The sequence below is a fragment of the Larus michahellis genome, chromosome 1 (genome assembly GCF_964199755.1).
Source record: "Larus michahellis chromosome 1, bLarMic1.1, whole genome shotgun sequence".
Taxonomy (NCBI): domain Eukaryota; kingdom Metazoa; phylum Chordata; class Aves; order Charadriiformes; family Laridae; genus Larus; species Larus michahellis.
In genome coordinates, this window is record NC_133896.1 from 217625318 (window position 1) to 217648442 (window position 23125).

General features: G+C 46.3%; 1 protein-coding gene across 2 annotated transcripts in view; it reads right to left on the reverse strand.

The window, feature by feature from the left end:
• Positions 1-23125, reverse strand: part of NARS2 (asparaginyl-tRNA synthetase 2, mitochondrial) — a 58702-nt gene that overhangs the window by 9715 nt on the left and 25862 nt on the right. Inside the window, exons 7-12 of one of the 2 annotated variants that reach the window (XM_074572382.1) lie at positions 16459-16591; positions 8290-8388; positions 7861-7898; positions 5002-5068; positions 2685-2822; positions 1451-1548 (exon numbers count right to left, since the gene is read on the reverse strand). In XM_074572382.1, the coding sequence (XP_074428483.1) occupies positions 1451-1548; positions 2685-2822; positions 5002-5068; positions 7861-7898; positions 8290-8388; positions 16459-16591 (573 nt within the window). The remainder of the gene's footprint in view (positions 1-1450; positions 1549-2684; positions 2823-5001; positions 5069-7860; positions 7899-8289; positions 8389-16458; positions 16592-23125) is intronic. The other variant, XM_074572383.1, reaches the window with a different exon arrangement.

Here is a 23125-nt window from a genome sequence, read left to right on the forward strand (position 1 = left end):
TTGTGTGAAGCATGTCTAAGGAGACAAGAATCCCGTTCTTTATCTCTCTTAGTTATGCCGGGTGCGCAGGAAGTAGAATTTAAAAGCCTTAACAAAGTAGTTGGGCTCAGCAGATCAGATCCTGAGTACTCAAAATTGAGAAAACCACGCAAAAAGAGGTGTTATTTTTCCAGGTCATCTTCAATGCAGAGCTGTACTTCAGGGTCACTGAAGACACACCCCATTTGTAGCTTGAAATACTTCCTATGACTTTCCTGACAAACAAGAAAATCTCTTTTCAGCCTCCAAGCAGACGGCTCCTCCAGCCTCACACCTTGAGTGCTGTGGACTCTAGATCTTACTGGCAAAAATTTCAAGCGAAAAAGTGCAGCAGAGTACAAAACATTGTATTTTGTTCAGCTGAAGCATGCCTGCTGCGGGAGAGTTTGCAGGGAGAGTAACACGAAGCACAGGGAATAATATCATCCTGCCCCACAAATTGAGACCCAGCGTTCTGGTGATTTTAATTGCCCTGCGCCTTTTGGATTCATCATGCTGAAATGGATTTTCTCCACTGAGCAGATATATCTCTGTGAGCATGGGGCCGATTTAAGCAACAAATTCATTCCCAATGTGCAAATGGTGTTACTCTGGGATTAATCCTCCTCCAAAATTGCTTTCCACAAGTGTATGACTGGCCCAAATGGAGACAGCTGAGTTATGAAAGGTTCTTTTGAACAATCAGAGAGGATCCAGGGAGTAATTGCCTATGGAGAATTACCCCATCCATAATGTTAATTATTGTTAACTAAACAGCAGCTTTGATATTCTGACACCGAATTTAGCCTAAAATTGCTCAAAGTCACATGATCCAGAACCAAGCAGCAGGGAAAGAGCCCATATGACACAGTACAGGTCCCAGGCACTCCCAGTGAAGCGTCCCACAAAACTGGTAGCAAAGAACCATATTCTCTGAAATGGTGCCACTGAGGCCAGCTGCATCACAGCTCGCAAAGCTTCTGACCAAAACTGCAGTTCCTCAGTTACACAACGTGATGACAAATACATCTAAGCTCTGTCTACGCAACAACTTCCACCTTCGCAAGCCACTCTCAGCCACAAAAGTCGTGAAGAAAAGGCTCGAGGATGAAGTGCCTCATATCAGACCCTGTTCCAGATAGCCCCAGCAGAGACAAGGCATTCTGCTGCCCTGGCCTCCAAGTGTAAAATAAACTTCTTCTCTGATGAGCTAAAACAGAGGGGCAGCGTGCATACCTACAACAGAAACACAAGAACTTCTTCACCAGTTAGTGATTACCTACTCAGATAAATAGATATCTCAAAGACAAAAATAGGGTTTTTAAAAATAGTATTAGTTGCCTTTCCATTCTTCCATCTTGCCAACCACTGAGAGCCGCTGAAACACTCTCTTGGTTGGATTAGTCTCCTGGCACCTGTGGGTTTTCCGTACCTCTGTAAGCGTGATTCGAGGAAGGGCAGTCGCTCCTCTCTCAAACTGCCTCCACACAGCTCCCCTACTCCTGGTACGAGGAGGTCAACAGCTGCAACCTTAAAAGAAAGAAACCTAACATAAGTCATGCCACGTAGCCATACAGTCTACAGCAGAAGTACAGTTGACACCGGACGGCTGTTTGTAAAAAGCTACTGTAATTCTTTTATTGAGAGCAGGACACTTAGGTAAGCATTTGCAGATGCTTGAAAAGTCCCTTGTTGACAGGAAAAGGCTGGGAGGGAACTTTTACAATGATAAAAGTCAGTAGGCCTACAGAAAACCTGAACAAGTGCAGTGACGTCCCAGACTGAGGACTTCCACTGCAGGTGGTCTGAACTGAATCCCACCAGGTTACTCCGGTGACAACCCGTGCAGGTAGGCAAGCCTGTGCTGGGTATAGAGAACCCAACAGCAGCTCACAAGGAAGCAGAGACACACGGGGAAGTTTCCTGAAGCCACCATTCCCTTAGAGTTTAAGCTGCTGTGATGCGTGTATCTTGTGTTTACCCTGTACGCCCCCATTCCTTGAGCCAGCTCTAGTGGCAATGATACCAATTGATCAACGGCACTGATGTGCTGATCCAAGTGTTAGGGTTCCAGTTTTACCACCTATGCTGTTAGGTGTGGGCTGGTTTTCTTCTCTGTTTTGTTTTGTAGTTACTTCTCTTATCCCACAGCTGAACTGTGAAATGACCGTGGCACACGGTGGGGTAGTAGCTCTTTTTAGTAGAAGCAATGTTTCGGATTGTCTCAGTTCAATTGGGAATTCACACCTTCAAAGCATGAGACTTGTGGAGGAAGAGTTTACGTCTTGTGTCCATCTACTACTTGACAATTACATGGATGGTAGATTTGAACGACAAGAGAATCACGGGCTGCTTGGAGCTATGCATTTCTAGGTATTTCACCTAGTAGTACAGAAGTCTACCAGGAAAAGAAATCACCACAAATCTGTCTTAAAGGACCTAAGCAAAAACTTAACACTATCTAACTCCTGAATCCTCCTCCTCCAGGAGGATGTGGGAATTACTTCTACAACAGGAAAATGACTGAACAGGACCTGATGGTCATGTCTTATCTTGGACTTCTGGACCGGAGGCCCAGCAGAAGACTATCCTCATCTGTCTATCTCTTGTAGGCTAAGACACACACCTAGCCAAAAAAGAGGTGAAAGCATGACCTATGGACTCACCGTGTGTTGAGGTCCATCTTCATTGTCCCGCATGTAGAAAGGTTTGAGGTCATACGGGTAGTTAATCACAAACACGGGAACGTCACCACAGTGCTTCACCAGGTACTTTTCGTGTTCTGTTTGGAGGTCACAGCCCCACTGTAAAGACAAGCAAAAGGGACCTGGGATCCTGCTTCGGCGCATCCTGCCTGTGGCAAGAGACACAGCAAAATCCCTGCATAGGAGAGACGTGCAGCTTTGAATAACATGAAACCAAGCAGAGCGACCTCTCACACAGGCCACTGGGAAAATCTGCTAAGCAGCCAGAGTTTTACGGGTTTTAAGGTAGAGCAAAGCAATGAAAATAACATGGTTTAACTTCCACAGAACAGGGCTAGATCATCCCTGCATCAAGCCCAAGCATCTGGTATCAAGTCATAAAAAAAAAAAAACAAACCACCCCAAAACAAACAAAAAAAACCCCCAAACCAAAACCCACACTCTGCATAGCTTACGGGAAACAGGCACCTATCCAAAGTCAGCTTACTCAACCCAGCACGCCGGCCTTATTTCAGTATTACCTTTGGTATACAGAAAGCAGCTTTGCTAGGCTGACCGCTCTCTTCCCTGCTGTGTCCTGTTACATGCTCCATTAATTCCCACTTAGGAAAACCCAGCATCCTATTAACCAATTCTTTGTTATCAGAAGCCTTGAAAATTTGCAATGTCCTTCACTTCTCCTTTCTTCCAGTGACATTACAAATTCTGTGGCTTTTGCCTAGGGCCCTCCAGTCCATTATACGATGTGCAAAGAATATTGGGGAGTGAAAGGGGAAGAGGGGAACAGATATTCTGCAGACTCTCCTCGTGTGAAAATAACCTGAGTTTGCTGTCTCAGATCAAGGTAGTACAGATACAGGATTTGAAGATCTACACCCACTTGTACACAGAGACGAGACAGCTACCCAACTGGCTACGAAGGTGGCTTCAGCCAGAGGGTTATCTTCCTCAAAGCATCAGAATGAGATAAAGATTAATCAGTGTACACATGAGATGAGCACCACCAGGAACGTTCTCCCTACTGGTGTGTGTGTTTGAAATTGGGCAAAATACGATTTTTAGAAAACCATAATCTAACAGTGTTAGAAAGACTAGCGTGTGGCTTTTTTTCCCAGTCAACATCTATGCTTTGGAAAGACAAGGGATTCCCTTTACCTACATCTAGATGATGTGGTATTTTGACATGGTTTTGGCTATTAGTCCTTGTCAAACTTTTGATGCCATCCTAATATCATTCCTTTATTTGAGGACTATCAGAGCAGCTCTCCTTAGATGATTGCTACTGAATCCACAACACACTCAGCACTCCTTGCACATGGGAAAAAGAAGCTTCTTTGCTAAAGCCTTGGTCTTTCAGCAGCAGACTCATCACTTCCTTTCCTTCAAATGTTACGTGTTCTTCTGCTACACCTCACTCCTCACGCTGCTCCCATTTCGACCCCAAAGGGCAAAAGTTATACCTGGGTGTCCTGGTTTGAGCGACACAAGACTAATTTCTCTTCTAATGCTTGTGAAAACTGCACTTTTAGAAGACTCTAGTGTCTGACTTCGTGAAAATATTTACTTTATAGCCAGCTAGGCTATGTTGGATTCAAAGTCTCGGTGTTTTCAAGCCTTGCCAGCCTTGCCAGGTGCAGGGATGAGGAGGACCAAGGCCTGGGCACTTGACCCAGGCTGGCCAACAGGATTATTTCATACCATGAACGTCATTCAATATAAATTAGAATGTTTGCTGCGTGGTCTCTCTCCCCCTTGATGGCGGCAGTCCAGAGAACTCCTTGCCCTGGTGCCGGACCCCTGAGCCCTTTCCTTCCTCCCGAAGCCGCAGCGCTCGCAGTGTCCCACATTTGCCATCCCTGCTGGGAGTGCACAGCATCCTGCTGATGGAATTGGCTGAGTATAATCCTTGTGTATTTTCTGTTGGTATCAGGATTGATACTGGTTCTTTAGTATTAGTAATGTTAATTATTTAATCTTATCCTATTAAATCTATTCATATTTCAACCCTTCCGTTTCTTTCTTTTAACTTGATTCCCCTTCCTGGGTGGGGAGGGGTCACTGGGTGAGAGAATAATTGTCTAAACGACAATAAATTGTTATGAGTTTCTCAAACCATAACAGTGGGTCACAGCTGAGCAAGCACCCCAGGAGGCAGATGATAACCTGCGAGAAGTAACAACTCTCATGGTATCGGAAAGAGAGAAAGGAGATCAACCAAAGTTCAGGCTGGCTGCGGACATGAACGGCCACAGGGACAAGCCACTGGGCACCTACCTACCTCTGGCTTGAAAGTGAAAGTTTGAGAAGCTCGCTTCAAAGTTTCCACTGCTTCATTGTAGGAAATTCTGCAAGAGGGGAGGGGGGAAAAAAAAAAAAAAAGTCTTTAGGATAACTATGAAAGGAATAACAAGAAAGTTTACTGGCTAAGTGCCGCACTGGAAAATTAAGGAGGCATTTCCCCACCACCATGCCAATTTGTGCTGTGATGTCAGACTTCCCAGCAATGCTTCTTTGGACAGAAACCAAACCCCATTTTATATGGCAAGAACCCTGTGTCTTCCTGCGCCTCAGCAACGTGCAGTGCAGGAAGCGCGAAGCTCCCAAGACACTTCTGTATTATTGCAATGTTGCATTGCACTCAGAAGTGAGGTCTATAGAGAACTGCTTCATAGAAATGTGGATTTTTTTTAAGAAAACAACGTGCCGTCGTTGGCATACCTCCAACAACAGAGAGCTACTGTTCAGGATGGTGTGAGGTAAAAATAACAGCCCAGCGCACAAAGGGCTTGCAGCTCAAACATTTTTATTTTACTTTGCAAAAACCGAGAGATTTATTTGCAGCACTGTTTCTCTACTCCTCTGACAGATCTGAGAGCAGATTCTCCAATGACTTCCTGGAATTGGAGGCCTGTAACTAGCACTGTTCCCCAGGGGTCAGTTCTGGCTCCAGTCTTATTCAACAGAGTCATCAATGACCTGGCTGAGGGGACAGAGTGTACCCTCAGCACGTTTGCTGATGACACAAAACTGGGAGGAGGGGGTGACACACCAGAAGGCTGTGCTGTCATTCAGAGTGACCTGGACAGGCTGGAGAGTTGGTCAGAGAGGAACCTAATGAAGTTGAACCAGCGCAAGTGTAGAGTCCTGCACTGAGGGAGGAAGAACCCCATGCACCAGTCCAGGTTAGGGGCCAAACTGCTGGAAAGCAGCTCTGCAGAGAGGGACCTGGGAGTCCTGGTGGACAAGCTGACCATGAGCCAGCAATGTGCCCTTGTGGCCAAGAAGGCCAATGGTCTCCTGGGGTACATTAAAAATACCGTGGTCAACAGGTTGAGGGACGTCATCCTCCCCCTCTGCTCTGCCCTGGTGAGGCCACATCTGGAGTCCTGGATCCAGTTCTGGGCTCCCCAGTTCGAGAAGGGGAACTACTGGAGAGAGTCCAGCAGAGGCTATGAAGATGATCAGGGGATGGGAGCACCTCTCTTCTGAGGAAAGGCCGAGAGCCCTGGGGCTGTTCAGCCTGGAGAAGAGCAGACTGAGAGGGGATCTCATCAATGCTTATCAATATCTAAAGGGTGGGTGTCAGGAGAATGGGGCCAAACTCTTCTTAGTGGTGCCCAATGACAGGACAAGGGGCAATGGCCACAAACTGGAAAACAGGAAATTCCATCTCAACAGGAGGGAAAAATTCTTTACTTTGAGGGTGGCAGAGCCTTGGCACAGGCTGCCCAGAGAGCTCATGGAGTCTCCTTCTCTGGAGATATTCAAAACCCGCCTGGATGCGTTTCTGTCCAACCTGCTCTGGGTGACCCTGCTCTGGCAGGGGATTGGACTGGATGGTCTCCAGAGGTCCCTTCTAACCCCTACCATTCTGTGATTCCACCAGGACAAAAGAATGGCATCGTGGCAGAGGAAACAAGAAGTGCAGTGAAAGATGCTGCAGGTTTGATAACTGGAAATCAAGACTCAATGGAAGATACTTTTGCTGACAAGTTTTCCATACACCAAGCAAATGTTGTGGACAGAGAAAAGAAAGAATAACGTCACCATAGTAATTTAATCTCTCTGTATCATTGACTAAATCCAACTATAATCCAAATTCCCTAAAGAGCACGAGCTCTTTACACCCAGCTACGAGGTTTCACTAACACAGGGAAGGCTTCTGGAGGAAATAACTTGGGAAGGAATATATGGCTCCACGTGGTTGGGTTATGCAAGGCCAAGGTCCAAATGAGGTGTATCACTGCCACAGGTTCAACGCATGTAACTGATGTAAGCCAGGAATGCCCCCGATCTGCCAGCAGTTGAAGAAAGAGACAGAGAGGGAGAGATGGGCTGACTCGTTTTATTTTTTCCTTGGACCATGGGAGAAGCTGAGTTCAACTCTGTCCTTTCAGGAATACCAGTTAGGTCCAAAGAGAGAAGGACTGATACAGGGAGATAGTGACTTCACCGAAGGCTCCCACTGTGTCTGTGCAAGCACAAGGCCCAGAGAGGATTTATCATGAATGATCCTGTTGCCCAAGCACGGCTGTAGCTGCTTAACAGGAAAACCAGTGCTGGGCTGAGCAGCCCTACAATGTTCTGTGGGATGAGTAAAGAGCACCGCTATTTGAAGAGAGCGCCAAGACCAAAGAAGAGGAGGTATATTCTTGGGGGCCAAGGAGAAAAACGAACCCCCTTCAGCTCTTTAGCACACAAAGAACTGGGAAAAGGAGTTGCACTAGCAATGGGGAATAGAAAACCGAATAGGATTTTTAAATATCAAAAAATAGTTTCATAAAAAGAGAGCCACTGGAGTGGAAGTGTGAAGGAAGGCAGAGCACCAAAGCCAAAACCAAGCAAGACAGCGAGCAAACCACTGCACAGGTTCATGCTGGAAGGGGGATACCCTTATAGAAAGAGGATCTTGTCTAGGGAAGCAAAAGCCAAAGGCAAGGGGATTCAGGTACCAGTCTCATGCAGAGATGAAAGGGCAACGGGTGAACAGTACAAAGGGAACTGCAGTTCATGCTCTTTTGGAGACGTTATGCTAACCCAGAAGACTTTGAGCTGGGAAAGAAAAAGAACATATACAAAACAGGAACTCTTTCCCCAAAAGCCCTCTTCCAGATCATTTTGAAATAGAAGTACTTACGTCACAAATTTGTTCTTCAGCATTTGTTCCAACCTGTCCTTGGTCAAAACAAGAGAAAATAGAAATGTAAAGCTACTCTTAAGGATTCAGGAGCCCAGAGTAAACTCAGAATAGCTACCGCCCTCTAAGTTTTAATTTATAGGTCCGCATTGTGATGTAGATATGGGTCAAAATCCACTCCTGGCCGTTCAGTGCTAAAAGGGTACCCGACTATTGGAGCTGATTATTCAGAGGCTACTAGATGATGCGTGTCCTCTCCTGTTGGCCTGAACAATCACTTAAGCTCGGGCCGACTTTTAGTTCTTCACAGTTTGTTAACATAGGACAACACAGTAAAAAAAAAAAATAATAAAAAATTAAGCCTCCCTATAGCCAAGAGCCCCCAAAATGCATAACAGGATTGCAGCTCTTTCTTGTCACATTTATTACCTTCTGGGCAGGAGCTATGTGTTTATGAAAAAGCTCAACATCATGAGGACATCTGGAGAGCACGGTGCTTGTTGCCGTCTTGAAAAGATCTTCCATAACCTAAGAGAGAAAACAGGAGCGCAAGAAAAATTAACACTGCTTAGATGTCCCAGACTATAAATAAAACACGGTACACATCAGCCAAAGGGTCCAGAAGGAGCTTCTGTCCTTCTGCACGGTTAGACTGCATAAGAGGGTACCAGCTTGCTAATGCTCCTAAGTAGCAGGCTTGCTCAGTAGCTGAAGAGGCTGGGAACCTTTGTTTCTACTATGGGTTTAGGGCTTCAGTGTCCGCTGATGGCCTCAGTATCTTCAGTCAGGTATCTCCAGGGGAAAAAAAGCACAGCTAAAATATTCAAGCAACAGCCAGACACAAATACACACATTACAACCATTCGCAATGACAGGTCTCAGTTTAATTTTTAGTGAGGAGTCTGTCCTGAAATGAGCAATTCTGGTTTTCTGCTTTGTTCTTAGAAGAGGCAGAACTAAAGAAGAGGAGAAGAAACTTGCACTGTGTAGAGCCTACCCATCAAACAGATCCCAGCTAAAGAGACTTTGCACAGTAAAATGAGTAGAGAGCTACAGCAGAGGATTCATTAATGCAGGGACGTTTGCGAAACTAAAAAAAGATGTGGTTTCATTTCCCTAAACTAATGTGGATTAGCTAAATGACATTATCATCCAATTTGTATACACTTATCCAGTAAAATGGGCTTCACCCATGAAGAAAGTAAAATGCTATTTTGATTCTAAACTAAATAAATAAAAAAAAAAAACCCCACGTGGGATGCCACTACATTTTGACCAACCCGTTTTAAGAGTAATTTTCCCTTTTGGTTAAGCAAAGCTGACCATCCGAGACACTTGTTGTGCAGATTAAGAGTTCCCATGACTCCTTGTAGCCTCATGCCGGGCACAAAGCACGCAGCTGATACCTGTGTAGTACTGGTGATCCCAAATCTTCACAATCAACCTCCTCATTCTCATCTCCTTTGGAAGGAACAGAGCAATGCAGCAGGGCTGCACGTCATCTCAGCCTGGAATAGGACCAGGTTTTTCCCAACACGCACCACCTCTGGAAGTCCTGGCACATTCCTGTTTTTTTTTTTCTGTGAGCATACCAACTGCTTCATTCGTTGCAGCTAGGTGAGTAGCAGTCCCTAGACCCTGCAAAGTCCAGGGGACACTAACTGTGAAAAGAAGAACCTGATGTTCAGCCAGCAGATCTGAGGAAGAGGCAGGTCTCTGCCTTGCAAGGAACCAGATCTTACAGGGTAAGAGGAACAAAAGGCACAGAAAAGAAGAAGCTGGTCTACTGACACTGCCAAGATGAGATTTCAGGCACGTTGTTCAAATTCTCATATTTAGAATGTTCTTCATCACCTGTCCCAAACTGCTGAAACACTGCTCTGAGCTGATGAACAATCTCTGCATTCCACCAGCCCAGAGAAGCCAGTAAATCAGCCCATTTTGACTCCTCTGGAGCCAAACTCGGCCTTCAGACTCCTGCATCAATCCGGGCCCTCTGTTTAAAACGGGAAGATCCAAATAAAGGAACAGCATTATCATATGCAGATGAAGAGTTTTACCCCTCCTGGTACTCAAACTCGGAGGAAATGAAAAGCTAGCGTTCCTGCTGCTGAGTGGCAAATAACCAAACAGTCAGCTTTGAACTGCCTTCAAAGTAGCTAGAAAAAGGCTTATGCAAATGAAATTAGAAAACTTCTTGGCAATTCATCTGGTTTCACCAGGCAGAGAGAAGGGATTTTACATTAAGCTTCCTCTTTCTAGAAAATGAAAGTATCATCTGGTTTCAGAAAACCATGTTGTTTAATTAGCACTTTTTTTCCCCCCTCGCTGTGCGATAAAGTAACAATTAGGTTCCCACAGCATTCAACATAAGCAGCTTCCTCTTGTGGAAAAAAAGATGTGGGTGGTATGGGAAAAAACAATCTGAGAAATATTTCCAGGTTTGCGACTGAGGTTTTATCCTGGCAAGAGAGACAGACACGTGGGTCATGCGTTGGCTTCCTCGTTGCTCGTATTTATGCCAAATGTGTACTAGGCACGAACAGTGGAGGGAAAAAAGAAAAGGGGAGAAAAAGAAAAGAAAAAGCTCTCCAGCTGAGAAGTTATGGCTTTAAGCAGATAACATAATGAAGGACTAGAAAGTAGGCTATATGAAAAATGAGCGGAGAAGGACAACCTGCTGGTTTGAGGGAACGCGTGAGCTGGAGATATAGGCCAAGTGATTGGTCTGAATGTATTTTGTAAGAAACATGTCTGATAGGAGACTTACACAGGGAAAAAGCCATGGGAATCACAGCAAGTGGCTCTTCTCAGAGGTGGGACTCTTGGTGTCCAAAACCCCATTAATTTGGTTGCTTCATGGAACAGATCCTTCTCAGTGCCATTACACGGCACATGCAGGAGAACAGGGTGATCAGGCCCAGTCAGCATGGGTTTGTGAAGGGCAGGTCATGCCTATCAAACCTAATGTCCTTCTATGATAAGGTGACCCACTTAGTGGATGAGGGAAAAGCTGTGGATGTTATCTACTTGGATTTTTGCAAAGCTTTTGACACTGTTTCCCACAGCATTCTCCTGCAGAAACTGGCTGCTCATGGCCTGGACAGGTGTACTCTTCGCTGGGTAAAAAACTGGCTGGATGGCCGTGCCCAGAGAGTGGTGGTAAATGGAGTTCAATCCAGTTGGTGTCCGGTCACAAGTGGTGTCCCCCAGGGCTCGGTGCTGGGGCCGGTTCTCTTTAATATCTTTATCAATGATCTGGATGAAGGGATCGAATGCACCCTCAGTAAGTTCGCAGATGACACTAAGCTGGGTGGGCGTGTTGATCTGCTTGAGGGTAGGTTGGCTCTGCAGAGGGATCTGGACAGGCTGGACCGATGGGCTGAGACCAATGGTATGAGGTTCAACAAGGCCAAGTGCCGGGTCCTGCACTTGGGTCACAACAACCCCACGCAGCGCTACAGGCTTGGGGCAGAGCGGCTGGAAAGCTGCCCAGCAGAAAAGGACCTGGGGGTGTTGGTGGACAGCCGGCTGAATATGAGCCAGCAGTGTGCCCAGGTGGCCAAGAAGGCCAACGGCATCCTGGCCTGTATCAGGAATAGTGTGGTGAGCCGGACTAGGGAAGTGATCATCCCCCTGTACTGGGCACTGGTGAGGCCCCACCTCGAGTACTGCGTTCAGTTTTGGGCCCCTCGCTACAAGAGGGACATTGAGGTGTTGGAGAGTGCCCAGAGAAGGGCTACAAAGCTGGTGAGGGGTCTGGAGGACAAACCTTATGAGGAACGACTGAGGGAGCTGGGGTTGTTTAGCCTGGAGAAGAGGAGGCTGAGGGGAGACCTTATCACCCTCTACAACTACCTGAAAGGAGGTTGTAGAGAGATGGGGGCTGAGCTCTTCTCCCTGGTGACAAGTGATAGGACGAGGGGAAACAGGTTCAAGTTAAGTCAGGGTAGGTTTAGATTGGATATTAGGAGACATTTTTTCACTGAAAGGGTTATTAAATGTTGGAATAGGCTGCCCAGGGAGGTGGTGGATTCACCATCCCTGGAGGTGTTTAAAAAAAGGGTAGATGGGGCACTGAGGGACATGGTTTAGAAGTGGCTTTTGTCAGGGTAGGTTAAAGGTTGGACTTGATGATCTTAAAGGTCCCTTCCAACCTCAGCAATTCTATGATGCATAATAAAAATGTAGAAATTGCGCTGGTAGGAGGGTAGAGGTAAAAGCTCTGCCTTCTCCCTCATCCCTCCCAGCCTTTATCTCTTGATTTTCATCTCTTGAAGAAGTTCAGCAGTATCAGTCCCGGCCCTCCCCTGTGTTGCTGTGGAACCAAATGGTTAACTGATTTTGATCAGGTGCGGGTCCCAACTGTATTGTTTAATTTTAATCTGGGTATTTTCATACTGCAACTTATCCTCTTCCCAAATAAAATCATGATCAGAGTTCAAACAGAGGGAAACATCAACAAAAAAGTGGTAAATGTCAGCAGCGGCAACTGAAGGTGCAGTGCACTACAAAAAGGGTTCAAATCGTCACCTGTATCACACAAGACACTTTCAGAAAAAAAATCACAAAAAGGATTTTTGTTTATGCATTTACCTGGGACATGCATATGGATGCAGTGTAGATCACAGGGTATTTACATATGAAACATTCACGAAGTGGACCATTATTTCTCACCTTCATGCTTGCTCACACACACTGGACGTGTGCGCACATATACAGACAGACAGAGGGGAGATCCGCGTCTCGTCTTGGTCATAAAGTCTCCTCTCTCAGCTGTATAACCAACAGCTCAGGACCCGCTCTAGAGAGATGCTGTTGTTATGAAAGGAAGGAGACTCTGGTCTGTCAGATCACTGCTTCACTGACCATCAAAGCTGAACAATAAATGGTGGTGGAAGTTTGGAAACCAAGCCTCAGCTACGGCAGCTGCGTGCCACTTCAGAGAGGGAACCTATAGCCCTGTGGGTACCTGATGTCCCTAAAGAACGCTGCACAAGACACTTGGAACAAACCTTTCCCATGTGATTACCAGCATTTGTTCCCTTCAGACTGCAGGGAGATTTGCCCAACTGTCTTAGCCTTGGCACTGAAGACAGAAAGTACCTGGAGTGCAAACCATCCTGGAAATCAAACCACACCCACGTTTCAGATCTAAGGTCCCTGAAACTGGCACCCAAAATCAGTGCTACTGCTGATTTCATTTCATGCCTGAATTCCCTTCTGTAAAACGGAGCCCATGTCACTGGGCTGTAATGACAGCAAATTAATTTTCATGAAGTACATAACCAGGGGAAGACCATACTTCTGCCTCCAGGACAGAGCTCAAATAATGTATGTAAAATTGTATTCTCCATCTTAAGGAGACGTATCCTCCATCTCTTAAAGAGACAGTGGTGCTAGGATGTGATTTTGCTAAGGAAGACTAACGCTATGCATAACTCCCAGAAGTGCCCTCAAGAAAGCTTCCTTCTGGCATTTCCTAACTTTACTGCCTAAATAACGTGTGGGTTTTGGCATGGTTTTGTATGTGTGTTGATGAAATTATATAATGACTGCATCATATGGCCTTTTTGAGACCTCATTAGTGTCATGAGTGAAGCGGGATCCTTTAAATCCACTGCACTACCAAGAGAGTGGAACAAAAAATAGAAGATAATGATCTACAAATACAGCTACACACAGCACTGAAGGGAGAGGGTGGCAGCAGGTATCTCGGAGGACAGATGAGACCTCAGAGGACCTTGGACCTCCAATTCAGGGACCGGAGGTACGATGGCTCTAAGTGAGTCCAGACCCTTCCGTACAAATTGGACCCCTTCCACTGTCTTACATGACCACCTTCTAACTCCCTTTCTTTCTCATCCAGTTTGGAGGAATAGTGCCTTGGGGCAACTTGACTCAACTTCTTGAGTAGACTCTTCTGGAAAGAGGCCACAGAGGCCTCTCCTTAGATAAACTTACATACGCCCTGGACGCTAAAGCAGTAACGCTCTCACCCAGCCTCGCGGTGCGGAGTGCTGCACTGTGCACAGGGGGCTTTCCACAGAAGGCATTGTGAAACCTGTATTGCAGGAGTTTAAGCTTCTTTGTAGCACTAAAATACGTTTTGGCACAGAAAAGAAATTTAGATTGCATGATCAAGACACACGAGACTTCACAAGAACTGTGCTACTTATTTAGGAATAACTGAGCACTACTCTGTGCAATTACAGTGAAGAAAAAAGGCCATTGCTCTAAGATTTCAGGCCCTTTGTGCCCAAATACATGTAATTTTGTTATTACATCTTCTTTTTCCTTTTATTTTGTAATCAAATCCCATGTTTCTTTTGTAGCTTTGGTTGAGAGAAAGATCTCAAGCCTCATCAGTGAATGGTAAACCTGTAAATCTTTGCAGCAAGGCTCTTTAATGGTGTGTAAGCAAATACTTCAAGATGTCCCTGAAGAAGCTGAGCATTCCCAGCACACTAACTTGCTAAAGTTAGAGGTATTCAGTCCAAATGTTGAATACCAATTTTAAAAATAAATTTTAAACAATCCGGCTCTTTATGTGAGGACAAAGTTCAGATGCTAACCCTGGCCAAGAGCCCCCAAGGCTTTCAACTGGGCATTTTGCACCGAACAAAGAACTTGCAGATGACGACAAACAGACAAACTGCCCAACGGACAGATACATGAGAGAACACTGAATTTAGGTCAGTTATGCGGGGAAAAAGAAACTTAATTTAGGCTTTAGAGCAGCTGTCAGGTTTTGGTGGTTTGTTTTTTTTTTTTTTTTTTTTTTTTTTTTTTTTTTTTTTAAAAGAGAGATTGCCCAATGACTTAAAAATAAACAAAACGGGAACTCCACTTCTGCAAATGAGAACATCCCAGAAGTAAGCGTGTTGCAATGTCGACTCACTATGAGGAACGCAAAGCGATGGCTGCTAAGAGACTTTCTGTTACAGGGAAAGATGCTTGTCAAAGCCTTTGGGACAGAGGGAAGAAACGAAAGAGGAGAGCACAGGCTGAGACTTCACAAGATGTTTAGCAACAACAAAAGGCAAGCCAAGGAGGGAAGTTCCTCCTTTCCCCTACAAATAAAAGCCCTACACATTTCAGAACAGTTCTCAAATCTAATTCTCTGATTTGTCTGAACTGGCTGTCCATACTTCAAAAGCGAAGAAATGAGGGTCCTCAGCAGAAGAGTAGAGATATATATGTTCATGCTGTGTTCAAGGGCTCAAACACCACTTAACAGAAGACCCTGCTTCTTATACTAGATAAAAGCACTGACGATTTCAATCAGCTCCTGATTACCCAGAGAAACAGGGGGCTCAAGGATTAAGGCATAAACACATACATATGCCATGCTCTAAGAACACACAAAGTTGTTCTGGAGAAAAGGAAAGAGAAAAGAAAGAGCGGGATGCTATTTATGGTGGACCACAGAGATACCCAACGGGTCAGCCCGCACAGCCCAGTGTCACCCAGACGTCCAAGATGCAGAAGCAGCACGCACAAGAGCCAGAGTATGTCAGCTCTGCTGTCAGGCCACACTGACCCAACAGACTGTGTATGATCCAGGCTGAAGAAATCACCGCCTGGTTGTTGTTTCATATATATCCGTAGCCAGTGCCTCAGGTCTTTTTCTTTTTAAGGCTGTTTCTCCAGTAGCCTTCCAAGGACCTTATCTGATATATGAGAGCACATGTGGACGTTTACTCAAAAGCCCTCCCGGGCATAAGCTAGCTTATGCTGAGACTAGTAAAATGCATTAGCATCCATCACGTCGTTAAACTGCAACCGAGAGGTCAATCCTGAAAAATCAAAAGCTAGCTGACTAAGGATTTCCTTCAGTCTTCTGCTAAAGCCACAGTGAATAGAGTACCCCAGGACCTGTTGTTTCTACTTGAGATTTCAATGCAGGTTTCAAGAAGCTCTTTAGAGAGCACACCAAGCGACACGCTGCATAAATACTGCTCAGATTCACTGGAGAGATGCTGAAGGTTTTGAAGGGAAGAGTGCCACTCTCATTAGCACCAGCCAAGCACATTTACACATGGGGCCTACAGAAAAGCTGGGGAGGGACTTTTTACAGGGAGAGTAGCGATAGGACAAGGTTTTAAACTGAAAGAGGGGGGATTTAGATTAGATATTAAGAAGAAATTCTTTCCTGTGAGGGTGGTGAGGCACTGGAACAGGTTGCCCAGAGAAGCTGTGGCTGCCCCATCCCTGGAGGGGTTCAAGGCCAGGTTGGACGGGGCTTGGAGCAACCTGGTCTGGTGGGAGGTGTCCCTGCCCAGGGCAGGGGGGTTGGAACTAGATGATCCTTAAGGTCCCTTCCAACCCAAACCATCCTATGATTCCCCAGCAACGCAGGAACTGTGCAGCCTCCCACTCAAATGGGGGCTGCGTTCACACCTATAACTTCCTTTCCAAATCCCCTCTGTGGCCTTACCTCTGCTGAGCAAACCCTGATCCTTGGGAAGTCCCTGTGCAACCTCTGCCTGGCTCACACAGGGTGAAAGGAGCTGCAGCCTCAGCTGACGGGAGCATAGCTTGGGGAAGAGGGGGAAGTTCTGGCACCAGTCCTGCATGGACAGTTGGAATGCCCACCTGCATGATGTCTTGAAGGCTTTCAGTGAAGGACAGCTCAGCCTCCACCATATAGAACTCCGCCAGGTGCCGGCGACTCTGCGAGTTTTCCGCTCGGAACGTCGGGCCAAAGGTAAACACATGGGTAAAAGCCCTGCAAGGCAACAAGAAACAGGTAGGTCAGGCCCAGCACACAAGCGAGTCTGTTATACTTAAAGCCTTCACTTTCCTCAGAGGATCTAGAAACACTCATGTTTCCATTTCATCTTTGACCAGTTTAATGGCACTGCTGGGTATGCTGCTGTTACGTTCCTTCATCCAGGCATGGAGAGGGGTTATTCACACCTCTCCAGGACTCAGGGAGGTTTCACAAACCCTGTTCATCTTTCCCTGAACACCATCTGTGCTCAGGACGCTTTTTGTAGCTGTGTGGGAATAAAAAAAAATTACATTCTGCAGAACTGGATCACTGGAGAAGCAACCAGACACCGCACCAACCAGGCTTCCCTTGAAAATGTCCCTTCACATTTGTTTGGCTGCAAGGTCTGACCTTTATGGGTGCTCTGACACCCCAGAGCCCAACAGAGCAGAGAGGGTCCTGCTGCTGGAGTTGCCCGGCTGGTGTTAGCACCGAGAGCTGGCCGGCGAAGCCCGGCGGCACCGAGGCGCGAAGCCCGGCGGCACCGAGGCGCGAAGCCCGGCGGCACCGAGGCGCGAAGCCCGGCGGCACCGAGGCGCGAAGCCCGGCGGCACCGAGGCGCGAAGCCCGGCGGCACCGAGGCGCGAAGCCCGGCGGCACCGAGGCGCGGTGCACAGCTTGCAGTCCCCCTCTAGTGGCAAGACCAAAGGTTGTTGTCACAAGAGCCTTCGAGATAAAGAACTGGGCTCCTTCCACACGGCTGAAACCAGCGCAGCTAAAAGGGGTCCCTACTGCAGAGAACACATCTGGGATATCATTTTATGCCAAAGCAACCACTGCATTTCCTCTTATGAAGCAATTTCTCCAGCAACCTTTTCGGGAGCCTATTTAAATACATCCTCTCCTGTTCTGCAGTCACGTCATGCTGTGTTACACAGGATACAAAAGCCTTCTTGATTCTCCACTTCCTTCAAAAAATCCTTCCTACCAAACAGCAACACACCTTTAAAAGTTTTATTTTTACTGTGAGGAAGCTGCACTCCAAGCAACACCTTTTACACTATGGGCTATGAGCACTCGGGACATCCTCAAGCCAGGGAGAACTTCCCAAACAGCTGCCATGATATCTGTTTCCTCCCATGCTGCATGGGAAGCAAACCACGACAGGGGAGAGAGCGAGCTGCTTCAGAAAAACCACGGACTGGGCAGCTGCTATCTTTGGTACATCTTGAACTTGACATTATTTTTATCTGTAGACATCACGTCGGAGAAAAAGAACTTGATCAGTAGAGATTAAGCACAGTTTAACACTCATGAAAAGAAGCGTGCTAATTGCTGGGGTTGGCATTTGACTTGCATCTAGCACTGCAAGCTTTCAACTTCAAGAGGATGTTTGCTGAAGTTTCTGCACAGGCTAATTTTGTTAAACTGAAGTTTAAATAAACAGCGCTACAAAAAGCGGCGTTTTTCCTTTGCCCCTCTTATGGGGGCATCTGCGCTGCAAATAAAGGAACACACACATTCTGCTTCACTCATCTGTTCCCTCACGCCACATGACGGTTAAAGGTTACGATTCAGAGAAACAGCACTTTCTTTTTCCTTGAGTTGGTAGTAGTAAACACACCAGAAGAAAGTTCCAGGTCAAGACTTTGAATACGTAGCCTGCCTGTAGGTTTCTTTTCCCCACTGGCCCTGCTTTCCCTGCTCAAACAAATAAACTAACTTTCTCTACTTTGCTCCTGTAGCTGTACTCTCTCATACACGACCACAGCATCTACAATGCTAACCAGATTTTGCTGCAAACGTCTTTCCTCAAGCATCATTTTCAGCATGCCTCTTCTCCCTCTGACGCCTTTCTCGCTGGATGCGATGTTACTGCCGTCACTTCATGATCCTCCTTCAAACTGCCCTTTGCTATAGTGTCTATAAAACCTCAGCAATGTTTAGATAAGTGATGTACCAAGACTATTACTCACTGCACAGGTCAGTATTATCTCATCAGTTCCTTGTGCTCCCCCATCTGTAGCCATCTGTTGTCTTGGGTTACAGAGAAACGCATGTCCTTCCTCACAAGGCTTTTTTGTTTTGGTTTTTTTTTTTTCCCCATGTTCTTACAGCACCTGGCACAACAAGGTCTTGGATCCAAAGCTTAAGAGCCTCAACTGCTATAGCAATACAAACAACAAATATGAAACAGTGAGTCACTCGGCCAAAATTGTTCAATGTTTAAGGAAGAACTGGTCAAAAAACTTTTGCTTACCAGGCCATGGAGGTTGGCCTCTACTGGGAAACAGGAGATGCGGACTCTTGTGCCACCTGTGCCCATGTTTCAGGTTTTTGCTGAAATATTTCAATTTGGGGCTCTCCAGTTAAAGAACAAATTATTTTAGTCACAAGTTCAGACTGTGACTGGGCACAGGACAAAAATATTTTGAAAAGCTTGCAATTGCTGAAGTACCCACCCAGGCCTGCTGGGTTTGATGTGCAGGTCTCTAATTTCTCCCTGGCATGAAGTTCTCAAAAAGCGACGCTTAAAACTCAAGTGTGACACCAGCTGGCTAGCGGGAGATCCTGTCCCACAGAGCAGCAGTCTGGCTTCAGCGAGACACACTTTTCTCAGCTGCTCTCCGGGCACGGGCACTGACACGTCTCTCAGCGTAGGTTACTGTGGCAGATGACAGTCTCCAGCAACGTGGGCTGCTATGAGCACTTTGAGCTGTGCTTTTTTCCTCCTGAATAGCAGCCCAAGCATGATGACTAGATACTTACCTTCCAAGGGGCTCTCTGGCTGCAAGATACCTAAAAATAATGAATAAATTAAAAAAACCCCGTATTGCTCCAAGATGTCAACTGTGGTCAAACACTTCACAGTCACAGATCAATTCTGTGCTGCAAGAATAAAACCTCTCTGTGCCCAAGACGGAGCTTTTGGGAGGACAAGTGCAGCACAACTCCCACAGGAACCGTTTTTAGTCGTTTCTCAGCTCTAGGCATCCCGCCGGGACCAATCTTCTCTAACTTGTACACTGAGCACCACCTACATCTACAAAACCAACCACTAGCCCTACAACTTCATGGACTATCCTAAGGTGCCCAACAACAGCAGGGATAAGGGCTTTGTGATAACCTGTAGAGAACGTAACGTTGCTGGTGCAGGGCTGAATTTGCCTGCCTGCTCTTTGGCAGGATAAAAAAAAAAAAAAAAAAAAACACAACACCACCAAAACCACCCAAATCCACATCTGTGGGGAGGAATCCTTCATTTCTCAGGCTAATTGTAAAGGGAAAAGATAGATACAAGTAACTGTGAGAACTTCCCCACGACCCTGGCACCCTGGCAAAGGGAAACAAGCCAGATGTCACGCTGGCAAAGCGATCAAAGGAGCGCAGTAAATGCAAGTCATCTGGTAATGGCAATGCAGCACTGACCAGAGGCCTGGACACGCCAGAGAAACACAGCTAAAAATACGTATAGTCACTCTTATCAGCTCCAAGTGCGAACAATTATTTTTCATCCAGGCATTTATATACTGTTTATCGTGTTCTGCCATTCAAGACATCAAGCAAACGCGCGCTACACAAAACTGACCTTTATTTGTACTTCATCTGCTATTTAAAAAAAAAACAACCTGTCCGTGATTTGATACACTGCTACGTCACACTGAGCATGTATAAATATATTAGAAAAAAGAGGGATGGGAGCTGACTCCGCTCCGATTTCACGGTACTGAGGGCAAAACCAGTCATTTTGTTCTGGGTGCATTCAGCACCTAGCACAATGGAGCCTCAGTCCAGGGCTGTGACTCCTATGCTCTACGATGCAAATAATCAATCATTTAACATTCCCAGACCTCAGCGAGACTTCCAGCATTTAAAAATAACTTCAAAATTCCAGCTAAGCCTCCAGAAGTGCCTAGGTCAGTTGGGGTTGCGGGCACTCAAGAGTCTTTAAAAAAAAAAAAAAAAAAAAAAATAGTGCTAATTCCTGATCTCCAACAAAAGCACACACACAGGAGGGGGGGGAAGAAAAGGCAAAAAGCAAGTCCAATAATCTGTCGAGCCCTTTTCCTTAGCCATTACAGGCAGAGCAGTAATGTCTGTAATGCTGTCCTTGTACGTGCTACCAAAGAACACAAGAGAGGCTTTGAAACGAGTCCCTTTGCAGTCAGCTTCAGCCAGATCAGAGCTCTGGACAGCAAACCCCAGCGCATTGATGCAGTTCACAGGCTCTGCTGGGGTCAACACCAGAAGGCGGCACAGAGCTGCTTAATTAATTGCTCCCTTTCTGGGGCTGCATTTCGCTCTGCCCAGTTCTCCGGGAAAATCTGAGAGCTTAATGTGGAGGCCAAGAGAATACTCACAGTGCTCCCTCCGACACACTGAAATGCTGCAAAACCCAGGGCCCCATCCTGCAAAGCGCTCAGTTTCCTCGCCCCAGCCCAGCAAAGGGCTTCGCCACCTTCTAGGGAGAGGCTCGCATGAGTCCCTTTGGAAGCAGGCAGTAAGGCTTGGATGCGTTGCTGGAGCACAGCTGTCCTCTGCACGGACAATCGCTGAGTGGAGGCTCATTCTTACACAAGCTGCATTTGTGATTTCCACCCTATGAACACCCAAGAAAGGAGAAACAACTTCTTTTTCCCCCTTATTTTACACACTGCTAAAACCCTCTTCAGAAGTAGCTACCTCTCCCCGCTTTGAGAGCTTTATGCCACGCAGAACGAAAGCTCATTTCATTTGAGCTCGTTGACAATTCATTATTGAGACAGTGATAGAAACCAATAGAGAAGTATAAAGGATCTGTGCCCAAAGCTGCTTAAACTCATCCTTTTAATTAAACTCAGGCAACGTTTGTAGGCCTGAGCATCTCTGCCTTACTGGCAATTTTTACACTGCAATCCAAATACAATTAATTGTGCCGATGGTTCCCAAGCCAGGAATGGATTGTGCTCCTTTTCTGAGCCAGGACTCCATGCTGCTACCGGGGTAATAAAGACTTATTTGTGCTGTCGAACCAAGGGGATATAACTCTGAGCAAGGCCATTAATCAAGAAGATGCAATCCCTGCACAGTCGGCTTCCAGCCCGTGCCAAGGTCACACCACGCGGTAGTGACACAGCTGGAGGCAGAAGCTGGTTGCTGTGACTCAGGACTAAGCACCAAACCACACCAGTGCACACAGCTATTCATCTGTAAGGTGCCCTTGTTCTCACCCCAAACTACTACAGGTGTCTGCATAAACACAAATACGGTGATTGCTCTGACAATTTCTGCAGTGGAGTTAAGCTGCAAAGGTGATTTGTGCCAAATCTTATCTTTGGCCATGCTAAATAAACACAACATGTGACCCTTCAACTCCTTATGTTCCCCCCACCACGGTCCACCGACACCCTCCCGACACGTACACGCTAAAATTCAAACTGCAAGAAAATCTAGATTGCAAGAAAAATCCAGAAACAATAGCTTCTAACCCAAGGACAAACCAAACCATGATGTAAGCAGAGGAGGAAAGGAGAGCAAGGTGACTCTAAATCCCAAGAGCTTAGCTTTGTCAGCCACGTTGCCCTTTCCCTTAGGAAGCTAAGAAATTAATAAAGCGAGCCATCTAATTCAATTCCACCCTGTTCCAGCATGACCATATCCATTTTGAGCATGGAGGACCTGCCCGCTCCATCAAAATACGCCGATGACTTTGCTCGGCTGCCAGGAGACACCAGTTGGCTGCAGCGCTTGACCCAAGCACGACTGGGATTGTTCAGGGATGCTGAAATTTGTATGTTAAAAGACGTTCTGGCCCGACACAAGAAACCACGCGCACGCAGACAGCCGTTCAAACATACCGATTCAATGCCTCCAGGGTCTAGTTTTTGGAGGAGCTGGAAATCCAGGGCTTCTAACGATGCTAGTGAGGTACGGGCGCCCAGCAGTTTGGAGAAGAGGGAGAATGATTTACACCCTTGCGCTGGCCAGACTGTGTTAAAATGAAACCTCAGAGTTGGACAGAAGTACCTGTTGTTTAACCTCAATGTAAAAATACTCCCATTAGTATTGTTTGGTGGTTTGGATGTTGCACAGTGAAAACACGCATGTTACTGTTGAAAAGGCAGCGGGGCGGAATGAATTTTATCCAGAAAAAAAAAAAAAAGCAGAAGAAAAGATTTTAAAAGATTCCTCGTGGAACATACCACTTCTGTCCGCCCTCTGAGGAAGCGCAGATGAGAAAAGCTGCATCTTGACAAGGGCTTTTATCGGAGTACGTTGAGGCTTAGGCCGGGGCAGCAGAGCTGGCCTGCTGAGTGCTAAGCTTTCAATTCACGCTGCAACGAGATGGGACTGTACTTCCCTTTGTAAGCAGCCAAAAATAAATACATAACTTTAAAAAAAAAAAAACCAAACCCACACGCTGTCTAAGTTCCCAGACGGGACTGGGAAGTGCCAAACTTCCCCCCCAGCCACTCAGACTGAAGCAACGCAGCAGTTCCCCCTTGCTGCAACCTCCAAAGGGCAGTGTCCTACCATGTCCGCAGGGTGGGCTCTCCCCCCTGCCACGTC